The sequence below is a fragment of the Cynara cardunculus genome (assembly GCF_001531365.2).
Source record: "Cynara cardunculus var. scolymus isolate 2C chromosome LG 11, CcrdV1, whole genome shotgun sequence".
NCBI classification, from domain to species: domain Eukaryota; kingdom Viridiplantae; phylum Streptophyta; class Magnoliopsida; order Asterales; family Asteraceae; genus Cynara; species Cynara cardunculus.
The window spans coordinates 9621163-9637135 of NC_037538.1; the positions used below are offsets into that span (position 1 = coordinate 9621163).

General features: G+C 32.6%; 1 protein-coding gene across 2 annotated transcripts; it reads left to right on the forward strand.

The window, feature by feature from the left end:
* Positions 1-7880: 7880 nt before the first annotated feature.
* Positions 7881-15595, forward strand: LOC112520814 (ATP-citrate synthase beta chain protein 2-like). Of its 2 annotated transcripts, XM_025129411.1 has the most exons (17): positions 7881-7934; positions 8998-9116; positions 9213-9315; positions 11044-11109; positions 11225-11348; positions 12019-12153; positions 12282-12342; positions 12946-13022; positions 13166-13321; positions 13412-13540; positions 13622-13754; positions 13840-13967; positions 14208-14313; positions 14402-14478; positions 14591-14661; positions 14761-15045; positions 15298-15595. In XM_025129411.1, the coding sequence occupies exons 2-17, from the start codon at positions 9017-9019 to the stop codon at positions 15371-15373; spliced, it is 1827 nt and encodes a 608-aa protein (XP_024985179.1). In that variant the 5' UTR covers positions 7881-7934; positions 8998-9016; the 3' UTR covers positions 15374-15595. The 2 variants fall into 2 exon arrangements, with proteins under 2 accessions (XP_024985179.1, XP_024985178.1); XM_025129410.1 differs by lacking the exon at positions 7881-7934 and having other exon boundaries at positions 8221-9116.
* Positions 15596-15973: the final 378 nt, after the last annotated feature.

Here is a 15973-nt window from a genome sequence, read left to right on the forward strand (position 1 = left end):
ATAACATCGACTGAGATAAAGAATAAAATAAAATATTAAAATTACGATGTATCTCGCTGCATTGCGTGAGTACGCTTCTAGTATGAATTTAACAAGTCGATAGCATCATACTTAATAACTTAAAATATATTAATTTAGATTATTATTGTTTTGTTACAATTCTTAATTTATGCATATTAGTAAAATATACAAAAGAAAGTGGAATGTTTATTGCTTTATAAAATTATTTATCAAAATAAAGAATGATGGGTTTATAGAGTTTGGGTTTGATTTCTAACTTGGTTTGGGCTTGCATATTATAGAATTTAATAGTCAAAAGATAGCAATAGCATTAACACGTTGCATGTGTGCTATTTTAGAAAACTATATTTTTATTTTTAGAAAACAGAGACGGTCATGGCTTTACACGGCGGTTCGGTCGCTGGATAACCCGTGTAAGTTTCTGGAATCTCGAATGGTGGGAAAACCCATGTAATTCACTGTATGTCGATTTTTTCTGTTGCCTACTTCCTAAACCATATTGAATAATATTTAATGATAGTTTTATTGGTTATTAACTGTCAACAGTCAAATCCTACAAATATGTACTAATCCTATCACTTTTACCTACTTTTCTTTCATTCTTCCGTCCCTACTTTCTACAAAACATGATGTTCATGGAGATGCAAGAATTTGTTGCGTCCTCCATCTAAGATGAGGCAATCATGGGGTAAATTAGACTTAATTCAAGAGCAAAACAGTATGAGGCATTGATTAAAAAATGGAGGACAAGGGTAATTTTGGAAAAAGAAATTCAACTTAATGCATTAAAACTAAAATCAAACACCTTAATATAATTTAACCAATTAAACTAACCACCCATTAAACTTATTAAGTTGAAAACAAACACCCCATATGTTTCTTATACAAGTTGTTTGTCTTTGGTATATTTTTTTTGACTTTAATTCTTGTTAATTTTGACTAAAAGAATAGGGGGGTTCATTTTTTTATTCTTGTTAATAACATTAAACATTTTAAATCAGTGATTCAGGATAAAATTTGAAATTCTTAAATTATTAATCCTCTATATGTATTACTTATACACATACTAATTATTGACTAAGAGGCCGTTTATCAATTGCTTATCCGGTAAATGCTTACGAGGTCATTTACCATTATCGGATTACATGTTAATTACCCAAAATCTTATCCGATAAAAATAATAACAACGACCAAAAGTCTTACCCAATAAATAAAAATAACGACTTTTATCTGATTTACATTTACTAAATAAATTAATTAATATTATTTTGATATACTACAATCCCACTTCATAAAACGAAGTAAACATGGTAACTATCTGGTGGTAGGCTGGTAGCCCCAAATTGAATAGTTTATCGAAGTGGCAGGCAGCAGTCAACATGTGACTAGCAGCAGTCCGAAATGGGTGGTAGCTTTTGAGGATGGAAACTATATTAAATAATTTAAAAAATTAGATGATAAATGTGAATGGACAAAAATGTCCTTTATTCTTTGTTATCAGTTAGAGAATATAGGTTTTGTTATTTTTTATGCATGATGTCATTGTATTTTATGTTCTGTCGTTTACAACGATTAAAGTGTTATTCAAGATAAACGAGAAAAGTATGTTAGTCATAATTGAAATAAACATTATTTTAAAGCATTTAATATTATATCACTTTTATTTTTTTTAAACATCTTCAATAGATGTAAAAATATAATAAAATAAATAATCAAATGTTAAAAAAAAATTATACCCATTTTTTTATTTTACAGATTACAACATTTATTACATTATCAAAATATTTTATAAGGAAATTAATAGAAATAGTTCTTTTAAGATTTTGAATGTATCTCTTAGTCATTTCTCTCTCCAAATTTCAAAAATATCATTACCTCCTTCGCGAGTTGCACCTCCTCGATTTGAGGACGGGTAAAATGTATAAAAAAAAAAATTAAACCAGGATGCAAGTGCATGGTGCAAATTTGTAAGTTAAAGATAGATCTACAAGTGGTACTTTCGTCATTTGCGGAAGTGTTGGGACTAATCTACAGATTTGATGTAAATATAATAAAAAAATATTTCTCTTTCATAGTAATCATTTTTTAAGGAAGTTCTCCTAATTTGGAGAAGTTCACACTCTCTCTAAAAAGGTCATTTTGAATAATCTGTTGGAGCAAATAATTTGCCTAAAATCTCCTTTCGGAGAATTTATTGAAGATTATATTAAAATATCTCCAACAGATTCTTTATTTTAGAGATTACTATATTAATCCAACAGACTTTTATCTTCTAAATGTTTTTTTTATATTTTTTAAACGAATAAATCTTTGCTCTTTTTTAAACCGTCTGATTTCATCCGTTTAACATGTAAAACAGGTTAATGTGGTAAAATCATGGAAGCAGTTCCAAAAAATCCAACAAAGGTTTATATGTCTAAGTTATTGGACATTTTTTTTAAACAAGTAAATCCTCATACTTCTGCAATATAGCAAATACATCATTTATCTTTCAATGTATCTACAGATTGTTAGCAAATTACAAAAAAAAAAAAAAAAAAAAATACCATTTAACGAAAGGGTTGTTATTCGTACCCCCTCCTCACTCACTTACCATCCTATTTCTTACTCCCTATCTTAAGTCATGTACTTTCTGTAGGAGGGAATATGAATAAGATACACCTCTAAATGATTGATCAAGAGTTGTGACGACTTAGGGGCCGTTTACATAATTCTTACTTGGATAAGCATTTACCAGATCATATTCCCTTACCGGATTAATATGACAAGGACCAAGAATCTTACTTGGTAAAAGTGAAGGCAAGGACCGAGAGTCTTATCCGATAAGTGATGACGACAACTCGTACCACAGTTAGCATTTACCGGGTAAATTGTTACATATGATGTCGTTTTGGTATATTAAAATCTTAATTGGTAAGTAAGCTATATAATTGAATTTCACCATCAAGCACTTACCGGATAAGTGTTTAGGTAAACGGTTATTTAGTAAAAAAAAAACAACTTTTGACAATATTAATGTTACATGAATGACACTTACATGATCGAGTCTTGAGTAGTTACTCACTTGTGTGTTGACGGTATTTAAAGACAATGTATCATTGGTTAAAAAACAAGAACAAATATACGACACTATTTCGTCTTCCTAAAGTACAACGTGTTAATTGATGAAACAAAAATTCGATAGAAGTGTTTGACTATAGCTAAATGTATAATTTGTCATTTTATTATAGTAACATATAAAAACTCAGTCGATATAAATAACAATAGCATGTGGTTATTTATCTCGATCTACTCTGATCCTTACTTATTTTTCAAAGGTTGGATCCAATCTTTTTTCCGTTCGAGACAATAAAACAATTACTGTAAATATAAAATAAAATAAAATTTAACTATAGTTACCAAATAAATTGCAAAATACTAAACGACAAAGGCTTAATCAAATGAGAACTCGATACTTTGTGAGATCTAATGGGTATCACTCATTTAAGATAATTATGTTATTTATTAAATAAATACAAATGGGTAATTTAGTAATATACTGATTTTGATAATCCACCCCTTGATTTTCTCACCCACCTTTTGATTATACCATATCCCTTAAATACAAAAAACCTAGAAATTAAAGTCGAAAGTGATATGTAGGCGAGAAGGGGGATTTACTTGACTAGATGAGGCTCTCCCAAAACCAAATTGGTCGCTTCTGCTCTGAAAAATTTATAGTTTCATAACTAATATTTGTAAGGCCATTTTGCTCCTATCTTCTTCTAGCACGATGTTTAGGTGCATTTGTATAAGATGGTTTCAAATTTGGAGGTCGACATGATGGACGGGGATGAAGAAAACAACGATCCTAGACTATTTATATTGAATTGACGACATAGACCCGAAAAAAGAAATTGATGTCATGGGCGGTACAGATTTGGTTTCGGTTGATGGGGAAACGATGACTGTTTGGTTTTGGATCGTTTCCGAACCAATTCCCTTCTTTCTATGGTTTCGGAATTTGAAGATGATGACGATGTATAGATTAGGTTTTCAACCCTCCCTAGTTTCAGATATGGGCCAATGTTATTGTGAAACTCATATCTTAATCACAATAGGTAGTAGTAGGTACCACAAATTGTATACAATAGGCATCACATCATGTATGACAACCTGTATATCATAAATATCACAGTGGAATGTTAATATGCTAGAGAGGAGAGATGAGATTTCTAAAAATACCTTAAATGCCTTTTAAAAAACTATTAATTTTTTAATTTAACATTTGATTTGTGGTTGAGAACTGATCTCATGATCCCCCAAACGCTAACCCATTAAATGGTTGCTTGGTCGCTTACCTTACCCCCGTGAGCATGATCAAGATCGAGAATTTTACCTGATAAGAATAAGATGCATGGCGATGACCAATAATCCTACATGGTAAGTAATGCAATTGACGGTGGTGACTCTTACCTGGTAAAATTGTTGCTTACTCTACCATTATTGATGACCGAGAATTTTACTCGTGATGACTCTTATCCATAAACATTTACCCAATAAGTATTAATTTTGACTTGTCATGTGTAAAAGTCGTACAAGTAAATTAAAAAGGAGAAAGAAAATAATAACAACACATGGTTGATAGAAGATGGCTGCTAATCCAAATTATGTAAGCTTCGGTCGTAGCCATCGACATCGACATCGCCATCGCTATCGCTCCATAACATATAATTAATAAAATTGATGTTTGAAAAGTATTAATTACAAATTTCATTTATAAACGTAAACATAAAATGTCTTTATATATTTTTAAAACTAGTTAAGTATTTGTACCATGTGACGAAAGATGGTATCTTTAAGACGGGTTAAATTTTAAAGTCTTATTTTACTTTTTGTTGATAAAATGTGACGTCAAAGTATTAAATCAGAACCAATGAAACTGTATGTTTTTGTAAATTAATAAATGTCTAAACTAGAAGCAAAGTTAATGATATTATAAAAGAGAAAGGTCTAGAAATTCCAATGAACATTTATGTTTTGTATGATTAAATTTTAAACTTTTTTTTGAATAAATAAACCATTGAATATTCTCATTTTGAATAATTAAGTTCACAAACTTTTTTTTGTTATAAATAAATTAATGAACTTTTAGAAATTGATAGATACATCACTTTAAAAAAAAAAAAGTTACTTGCAATCATTTGATGAATATGTGATTTCATAGAAGTTTTGATTGTTTCCTAATATAAAGTATTAATCATAATTAATGAACTCTATTCATATTCCATAAATATTCAAATCATAATAAATGAACTCCCATCATTTTTATAAATATCTCAATTAATTGGGTTGCAAGGGTTGTACAAATACACAAGGTTGTAAAAGAAATATACCATATATATATATATATATATATATGTGAGTGTAACCAAATGAGAATTCTATATATTATGATGAGCGTGAGCAAACATTTATCCTTAAGATATTGTTTCGAATATTTTTTCCATCCAAGACTAGCCTTCAATGTATTGATGAATGTATATTTGTTTCATGGTGTGCTTGTTTCACACGTATTCGATTTGCAATGTGGAATTCTTTTATGTGTAACTTTTGTTTTACAAACAAGTTAAAAAGGTTTACATGTGAACCAAACATATTTCTAAAACAAATACATGTCAATCAATATTTTAAATCCTACTATTATATGAAAAAAAATCATATGAAATAGAATATGATACACCAATTCTCAAAATTATCATAATTTCATAGGTTCTTGAAAGGTCTTTACACATAGATATGTATATGGACATATTTATATTAATTCGCAAATTTATTTTAATTTAAGTATTTTTAAAATAAAAAATATAGATGTAATTTACATTAGTTTTATGACATAGAGATTTTGGATATTTTAACCATGTTTTTTTCTAACATATTCTTCAAAATATTTCTCTAAAAAAAGAAAAAAAGTTAAATTTTTTTTTATAAATGGAGAACTCACAGATTTGGTCCTTGTGATATGTAGTTTTTATGGAATTGGTCCTTAGAATTAATTAATTATAGATTTGATTTCTATGGACTATGGCATACACTTTCTGTTGGATTTGGTTCTTAGACCAAACAACCAGCTATGTGGTCCTTTAAACTTGTGGGCGAAATGGTCCTTTTTGATCTTTTAAATTTTAACATTTTTTAAAAATTAATCTTTTTAAATTAAGGGCTAAACCGTATACATTGAAAATGAAGGGCTAAATATTTAAATTGTACAGGGGCCTGTTTTGTTAATTCTTAAAAATCAATAACATCCCCTCGGTAGGGATGTTAACCTCCCAAACTGCAATGACAGTTTAGGGAATTTTCAGATCGAGTGATTTTGATAGCAAGTGACTAAACCGGTCAAATCAAACTATAAAAAGACGGTCTAATCTGACTATTTAGACGGTTTAGGTCTTTTATGGGCTTTAAATTCAAATAACATAAAATCTATGTTCAAAATGAAATTTTACCAATATAACATTATTTAGAAAATAGTATACCATATTATAAAATATACATATATGTCTATAACTAAAAAACATTGAACAAGTTGAAAAAAGATTAAACAAATCTACTAACAATAGTTGGAAAGTCTGGACAAATATTGACCAAGTTGAATGACAATTTGGAATTTCAAATTTGATTTTTAATAAAATTTGGAATTTTGTTAATTTAGATGATGCGGTCAATTGAGAAATGAGAACTGAAAACATAATGTCTTGGACAAACTTCTTTAATTATGCTATAAAATTTAGCATATAGCATGAAAACTAAATATAATCAACATATATTTATTTTTTGGTGGCCGATTCGCTGCAGATCGTTCAAAATAACGTTCAAATCGCAGACCAAAAGAGCGGTTTTGACTAGTTTTCAGATCAGATTGGACCGTAAGATTGTTCAAACCGCCAAAAACGATCCGATTTCACTTGGTTCGACTGGTTTATGCAGTCCAACTGTTTTTTTAACACCCCTACCCTCAGCCATCAACCCATCATTATTTCTCCGACGCTATTCTCGTTTTTTCCGGCAACCAGAACCTCGTCCTTCCTCCATCGTTATAACATAATTCAAACATAAAATATAATTTGATCGAGGTTTGAAGATTTTTTTCGGGATTTCTTAAACTACAACAAGAAAGAAATAATAGTAATTATAAATATATAACAATATACCCTCGAGTTTAACGGAGGATATGGATGGCCGTTTGGTCTAAGGACCAAATTTAACAGAAACTGCATACCAATGAACCAAATCCATGATAAATAAAGTCTAATGACCAAATCCATAAAAATGACATACCACAGGGACCAAATCTGTAATTTATTTTATTTTAATATATTTTTATAAACTTTAAAAATAAATATTTAGAAAGAGAAACAATATTTTATTAGATAAAAAATAAAATAAACATTTAAACAGTATTTTTTTTAATTTTGAAAAACAAAAAAAAATTCTAAATTTAAAAGAAGAAAAAGAAAATATAGGATATCAGAGACGTTTTTAATATTTTAATCTAGAATTTTTATTGTATAGTATAGATAATTTCAGAAAAATTAAAATTATTTCAGAAAACATATTTTTTTGTATAAATTAAACATGGTAGTGTTGTAAATAAAAGAAATATTGAAAACAAACAAGAAGTAGGATAATTCATGCTGGAGGGTCAATTTTGGCCATCTCTCATTCTCACTCACCAAAGTGCCAACCACCCAACCCAACCAACCTTCCCCTCTTCACTACCGATCTCTTTCTCTCTCTCTCTCTCTCTCTCTCTCTCTCTCTCTCTATATATATATATATATATATATATATTTATAGCAGACCCATTTGTATTCCACACACTTCCGTAGCTACCACATTTGACGAGTTGCAACCAGTTCTTACTTACCCAGGTAACATTCCAATTGAGTTGATGTGTGTGTTTTCTTCGGTGTTTCTTTGTGTTTTCTGGTTCCAAATTTGGCTCTTGACTTGGTCTTCTTTTATTCATTTGGATCAACTTTATTTCATCAATTGATATGATTCATTCGATATTTCCGAGATGTCATGATTTTGATTAATTGTTTACACAGCAATCCATGATTTTCGGTTTTCGATTTTGATTATCAGATCCGATTTATGGCTGTAGCTATAGTTGGGGTTTCTTTTTCATGATTTAGATTCAAGCTTTATATGATTGTTCATACCTGAAGATTGGGATCATTTGCATTGATCATTGGAAATTTTATCAATTTTGTTATTTTATTATGATCTGATTCGATGAATCTTAGGATCTTCTTTGTGTTTCTTGTGACCTAGCTAAACGAACACGCATACACCTAAGGGATGTACATTTTGTCCCCATTATCACATCATTGGGGCAAATCACGAGTGCTTTCCCTCACCTTTGTATTCAGTCACTGCCCCTGAGCGTGGGATCTGAAAACTTTGTTGGGTGTTGCCGAATCACTATGATTTAAATTTGTTTTATCATAATGCTGTTTCTAATCAACAACTGCTTAGCTTTCTATCAAGACTTATGTGGTGTTCTCGAATCTTCTTTTCATACAACCTTTTAGCATTACTGTTTGCAAATTTTTTAGTATTTGAGACATAAAAGTGGGGCAAGCACCGTTTGTCATGTTATACAAATTGTAGAAAACGGTACTATTAAGTTGCATTTCATTAACATATTTAAGATTTCTTTTCTGGGATACATTTGAAATTACAGCCACATAATCACTCATTGGCATCGTTGCAAAGTCCACAGAATTTACCAAAAGCTTTCAATATGTGAACCGTAGACATTTTACAAAGAGCCTAACAATTTTCTAATACCATGCATCTTCTTCGGGACTGGAGTAGCATCAAATATGATTTCAAGCTTTTTGTGTTTCATCAATGGCTTGCTTCTATATATTTTCATTTCTCAGTTTCCATATGGAAAGTATTTCTTATATTTTTAGTTGCATTCAGGAACCTGTGGGTGAGCACCATGGCTACTGGACAAATTTTCTCCCGAACAACACAAGCATTGTTCTATAACTATAAGCAATTACCAATTCAACGGATGCTTGATTTTGACTTCCTTTGTGGTGTGTGCATTACCATCTACCTTCTAAATTTTTCTTACTTTTATTTCGTAAAGGTTTAGCTTTTGACTAATTCACAAAAAAATATCAATGTTCAAGGGAGGGAAACGCCGTCAGTTGCTGGAATCATTAACCCTGGTGCCGAGGGATTTCAGAAACTCTTTTTTGGCCAAGAGGAGATTGCCATACCAGTGCATTCAACGTATGTTTTATTTTTATATATTTCTTAGTGTAATATGGTCAATCGCATTTTAACACAATATAAAACATGAATATGCTTCGACATTATAATTACAATGTTAAGTTTCATATGTGTATACCATTTCCTCAATTATCTATTTTCTGGGACCTCATGTTAATTTTTCTCATGCCATGTAACTGGACCTGTAATCACATATTTTTTGTTGTCAAACCATATAAATGGGAGCCAAGTCAAGAATTTTTTCAATTTCGCAGATTAGGTTTAGTCTTAGTGTTTGTTATTCAATTTAACAGTCTCTGTTGTGGTTGATCTCTGTTGTTGGATGTTGTGTTTTAGTCTTTTGGACCTCAGATGTGTAGCTTGGATGATTCATAGTCTCGCTATATATCCATATATTGGTACTTATATGTTCTTTTGCTGTTTCAGAAAAGAGTAAAATAAATGGGCCAGAAAATGGAAATGTTATATGGTTAAAACTAATTAACCTTAATATTTAATCGTCATTACTGAAGTTATCTGTACAGCATTAAGAAGCCAGCAAACAAAAACAAAAGAATCACCAATCTTTGAAAAGCTGAAGAGCTAGGCTAATTAGTCCCTCATGACGCTGCGCGAAAACTAGGTGTCATCATATTCATATGTAGCCTGTGGCTAAAGTGGAACTCTAGCTAGTGTTGTAAAATTCCTCACTTAGAGCCACTTCAGTGATCACCTAGGCATTAAGCTTTCCTCCATCACTCCTATTACAATAAGATAAGTGAAATTAATTGCTATTTCTCATTTTGTTTTCATCAAATTGATATCTTTTTTACATTGAGGGAAGTTGTTTCAAGCAATTTTGAGTAATTGTATCAATAGAACAATCGAAGTATCAAACTTATCATTTAGAAAAGTTTCTGCATCAACTTAACAAAATATTAAAATTTTAAGTCTCATATGATACATAATGTAAAAATAATTTTATTTTATATATTACTAACCTCTTAAGCATCTGCTTAACCTCTGGTTAGATGAATAAGCGCTAGAAGGTCATTCAGGCAACATTGCGTAACATACAATTAAATAATTACTGTCATGAAATAGGAACTAGTACCCTATTGCGACTTTCATGATGCTAGAAACAAGAAAAAATAAGGAGCGGCATTAAATAAGAAGCTTCGTTGTTTCATAACCACCTCCTGGACAAATAGGGCAAAAGTGTCCTAATATAGACTGAACTCAAGAAGTAGATAAGTCATGCACGTCCTTCTCAATTACATTGTTGAATAAATGCTTCTTCTCTTCCTTTGCATCTTCTCTTTTCTGATGGTAACTGGTAATTTACAGTCATTCACTTAAGAATGTTGTGAATACCAAATACTACTCCCTCCATCCCAAAATATGTGCATAGTTTGGTTGGGTATGAAGTTTAGAGAAAGTGCTTCATTACTAGTCAAATGTTTAAAATTCCCCTCTATAGAGACAAGATACAGGAACCTTGTGGATTAAAATCATTGCTCTTGTATTTTCTAATGATAAAAGATATTTTTTGTTTGAAAATTTGCCAACAAGGGAGATGTATTTATGTTGGGACATCCAATAACTGAAATTGTTGCATTTATTTTGGGATGGAGTGTTATCTTATTTGTTTATTTTATTCGTTATATGTCATAGTTAAAAAGATTGATGCACATGGTTTCTTGAAAAGGGCTTGTGTCTCACCTTTATATGCTTACATCCATATTGCAGCATTGAAGCGGCTTGTGCTGCACATCCTACTGCTGATGTATTCATAAACTTCGCATCATTCAGAAGGTCAGTTCTAAGTTATTTTATAGCACCCACGAGTATACATGCGGATAGGTAGTTGTTAAGCTTTTATTTCTGATTATTGTAATGGACGGTTACTGATATTTTTGAAATCATACAGTGCAGCTGCTTCATCCAAGCTTGCTCTCAAACAGCCTACCATCAGAGTTGTGGCTATTATAGCTGAGGGTGTTCCCGAATTCGACACCAAGGAGCTGATTTCCTATGCAAGGTCAAATAACAAGGTAGGGATTTCAACTGATGGCTAAGTTTAAGCTGGCATGTCTTTACGCACTATGACGAATGTGAGGATTAGAAAGATGTTTTATTATTGTGGAACGTGAAACAAAGAAACATGATCGAAATCCAATAGTGTTTATTTAGAATAAACAATATACATATTACAAATGGAGCGAGACAAACGACCAAAATTTTACTTTCAGTTAGGACTTGATGATCCCAGGCTTGCTCAGCTTATGAAAAAAATAGTAGTCTCGGCATTGGCCCATGGCTTGCAAGCGTTAAAAAAAACTCATATGTGGGCTAAGCTCACGAAAAGCGTGAGCCTTGCCTCAGCTTGTATAGGCTAAGTTGCTATGCTCTTGAATAAACTTGAACATAATGCCAGGCTCATATAGGCTCGTATAAAATTAAAACCAAACACTTCAAACAAATTTATAAGTACTCCTCAAGAATTAGAAAAGTATGAATTCCACTACCTGGCTGATATAAGCCCAACTCATCAATTCCCGGCTCATATATGCTAAGAGTGCTACTAAGCCCAAGCCATAGAGGGTCGAGCTTGCCAAGATTTTGACAATCTCATGAGCTAGATGTCTCATCTACACCACTACTTGAGTACTTGGCTACTTGACTACAACTTGAATCTAAGTTGACCACCGATGGTTCTTGCAGGTTGTTATTGGCCCAGCAACAGTTGGTGGGATTCAAGCCGGAGCTTTCAAGATTGGTGACACTGCTGGAACGATCGATAACATTATACAATGCAAACTATATAGGCCTGGATCTGTCGGATTTGTCTCTAAATCTGTGCGTAAACATGCTTGACCTTATGCTGTTGATCATCTCTAACCTCGAGTCATAGAAACTCTACATGTCTTGATTGATGTTTTATTAGTAATTTTGAGAAATAATTTTATGCTTTCTTCAAATTACAGGGTGGCATGTCTAATGAGTTATACAACACAATCGCTCGTGTGACAGATGGAATCTATGAAGGTACCACCCATATATAAAAATAGATTTCTGTATATTTGTTCATCAAATCGTTTGTTTTGTGCATATGCATGCTTCATTGGTAACATGCATGCTCTTAGTTTACATTTTCTGATAATGTACACAATCATTGTTATTCTGAACTATATGTTAAAATGAGTTTAGCAAAATTATTCATTCCAAAAATGTAAAATCTGAAAAAGAATCATAAAAATTGAAAATTTTGCGACATGCTTATTTCAATTATTATTGTTTAAACTAAGATGATTTAAATCAAAGAACTTCAAAATTATTTGGTTATATTAGTATTTTTGCGAGATTTGCAACAATTAATAGGAAAGGAGGGGTGATAGAGTGTCGGAGGTACAAAGCAGTGAAAAAAAGAAAGATACCGTATATCACTGGATTTGAAACAGTGTGCTCATTTAACTCAAATAGTCAATGCATACATAACTTCGCAAACAAAGTTAAAAAATGTAAAAGTTGCCAAATGCTATTTTTGTAATCGGACTTCTTAAAGCGTAAGCGGAAACAAAAAACTTGGAAACATAGCCAAATGTCTCAATAGCCTATTGTCTTTATGGGGCTAAACTTGGCCTTTTGTAGGTATTGCTATTGGAGGAGATGTTTTTCCCGGTTCTACTCTTTCTGATCACGTTCTGCGGTTCAACAACATCCCACAGGTATATCTGTTACTCTCTCCATCCATAAAAAACTGCACTGTTTAAGGTTCTCTTTTTAGTTAGTATTGTGGTGTAGATTATCATCCATCAACATTCAAATATGTATCCCCTTTTCTTTGACATTTTCTTCTGGTCAAATTTAGATAAAAATGATAGTTGTGCTTGGAGAACTTGGTGGTCGAGATGAGTATTCCTTAGTTGAAGCACTCAAATCAGGAAAAATCAATAAACCCGTATGTGCCTGGGTCAGTGGAACTTGTGCACGCCTCTTCAAATCCGAAGTTCAATTTGGTCATGCGGTGAGCTTATTACTTTATTTTCCTATACTTTGTGGATGGATAATATTTCAAATTTCCTTGATCATGCTTAACATTTCATCCAACAATCAGGGGGCCAAAAGTGGCGGTGAAATGGAGTCTGCACAAGCTAAAAATCAAGCACTCAAAGATGCCGGGGCTGTCGTCCCCACTTCGTATGAAGCATTTGAAGCTTCGATCAAGGAAACGTTTGCGAAACTGGTAAGCCTCGGTTCCTAAATATTATCTTTTTGTTCCCTTTTTTGCTCATCAGAAACTCAAACTTCTTCGGTGTTCTGTTAGGCTGAGGAGGGCAAAATTACCCAAGTTAAGGAGATCACCCCGCCACAAATCCCTGAGGATCTTAACTCGGCAATCAAGAGCGGAAAAGTACGAGCACCTACTCATATTATTTCAACCATCTCTGACGACAGAGGTACGTACATGTTGCACAAGTTTTTGGGGAGGTAATGCATGTACAAACACTTGTTAGTGAATGATTTCTTTGATCTGATTTACAGGTGAAGAGCCATGCTATGCTGGGGTACCAATGTCCACAATTGTCGAAAAAGGAATGGGCATTGGTGATGTTATTTCTCTTTTGTGGTTCAAGCGTAGTCTTCCCCGCTACTGCACACATTTTATTGAGGTTGGTTAAGGCTGAGTTCTGTTCTTCCAAATACTTAGGGAAGAGTTAGACTATTTGTCAAATGTCTAAAAACAACATTCACAAGGTAATGGTATCTTGTGGACAAATATGTAATTATAACTTGAGAACTTTCCATAAATCGGAACGTCACAATTTTTATGGGACATATCTGGAACAGATCGATTAGAATCTTGTATATTTTAGCCGTTTTCTCACTTAACATATGTAACAATTCCTCAGATTTGTGTCATGTTATGTGCCGACCACGGTCCATGTGTCTCTGGTGCTCACAACACAATAGTAACTGCGAGGGCAGGAAAAGATCTTGTATCAAGTCTTGTTTCAGGTAAGTTCTAGAGCAAATTTATGACAACTACTTACGATTCAATGGTAGGTTAAGTTAGCAATCGAGTAATTTTGTATTTTTGAATCAGGTTTGCTAACAATTGGTCCACGTTTTGGTGGTGCCGTTGATGATGCTGCTCGATACTTCAAGGATGCTTACGACCGCGTGAGTCTCTTTAGATCTAAGAATAACACTTGTCATTTCTATTCAGCTTTTAGGGCCAAATGTGGAACCAACTAAACTTTTAACTGAACCTTATTGCATTTGTTGGTAACAGAAACTTTCACCATATGAGTTTGTTGAAAGCATGAAAAAGAAGGGTATTCGTGTTCCGGGAATCGGCCACAGGTGCGGGTTTTTTTTCCCACTTCATAAAGTAGTTTTTGCCATGGAAACAAATTAAACATGTATCTGCTTCTCCTTCCTTCCATTTAAAAACAATGTTAGGATCAAGAGAGGTGATAATAGAGATAAGAGAGTGGAGCTTCTACAACTGTTTGCTCGCACACATTTCCCATCAACCAAGTACATGGAATATGCCGTAGAAGTCGAGGCTTACACTCTTTCAAAGGCAAACAATTTGGTGATGAACGTCGATGGTGCCATTGGTACCCTTTTCTTGGATCTTCTTGCGGGTAGTGGAATGTTCACAAAGCAAGAAATCGACGAAATTGTTGCAATTGGTTACCTCAACGGCCTCTTCGTCTTGGCCCGTTCCATCGGTCTCATCGGGTAAGTTCCTATTCAATGCTAATTCCATGCCCATGGTCATTGGTTTGGTTGTGTCTATTACCAAATGGTCATTGGCCCAACAGTATATGCCGGCAAATTCCAACCTTCCAAAAGGTCAAGGGGGTTCAAACCTCACAAAAGATGAGGGGTCTGCATGAGTATTTTTCGTATATACTTTCAAAGAAGGTTGTGTGTCAGTGTTACCAAAGGGTTATATACATGTGAATGAATGAATTGTTGGATAAATTGCAGGCATACATTTGACCAGAAGAGGTTGAAGCAGCCACTATACAGGCACCCATGGGAAGATGTTCTTTACACCAAGTGATTCACATATGCAATTTGTTGTATTGATTATATGTTGGTGGGATTTGCCTCCTTTTGTTTGTTTGTTCGTATGGAGACAATTCTCCTTTTATTATATTCATAAACGACTACTAGGGCTTACCTTTGAGATTTTATTTCTAGGTTTCGCAAGTCATAAATAACAATGTTGTTCACCCCTTTTTATAGCTGTTGATTAATGTAAAATCCCTTGAATTCATACTAATGTTTCTTTACTCGTGTATCGAAAGTTGTATGTTATTTTGCGTTCGAGAATTAAAGCTTTGTAAAGGGGTTTGTTGCATGAACCATTTTTTGGCTTCTTTTCACGTAACTCGAAACCACAAACAGTTTCATGTTCCTTCACTTCGTTATGAGATCATAATTCCGTTTTCACCCTAATAAATAGAATTGAACGTTCAAACTAAATTGATCGGATTAATCGAATTCTGCTACATAAATCTTTTCTCTTTTCCATAAAGAATAATTATCTGGATCAATAAAAATTATATTGTTTGCTTGTTCATAATTCTTTGGATCAATAACGAATGGATTAAAGAAACTGTATACAGTTAGAATAAAATATAAAGTGGATCATCATTCG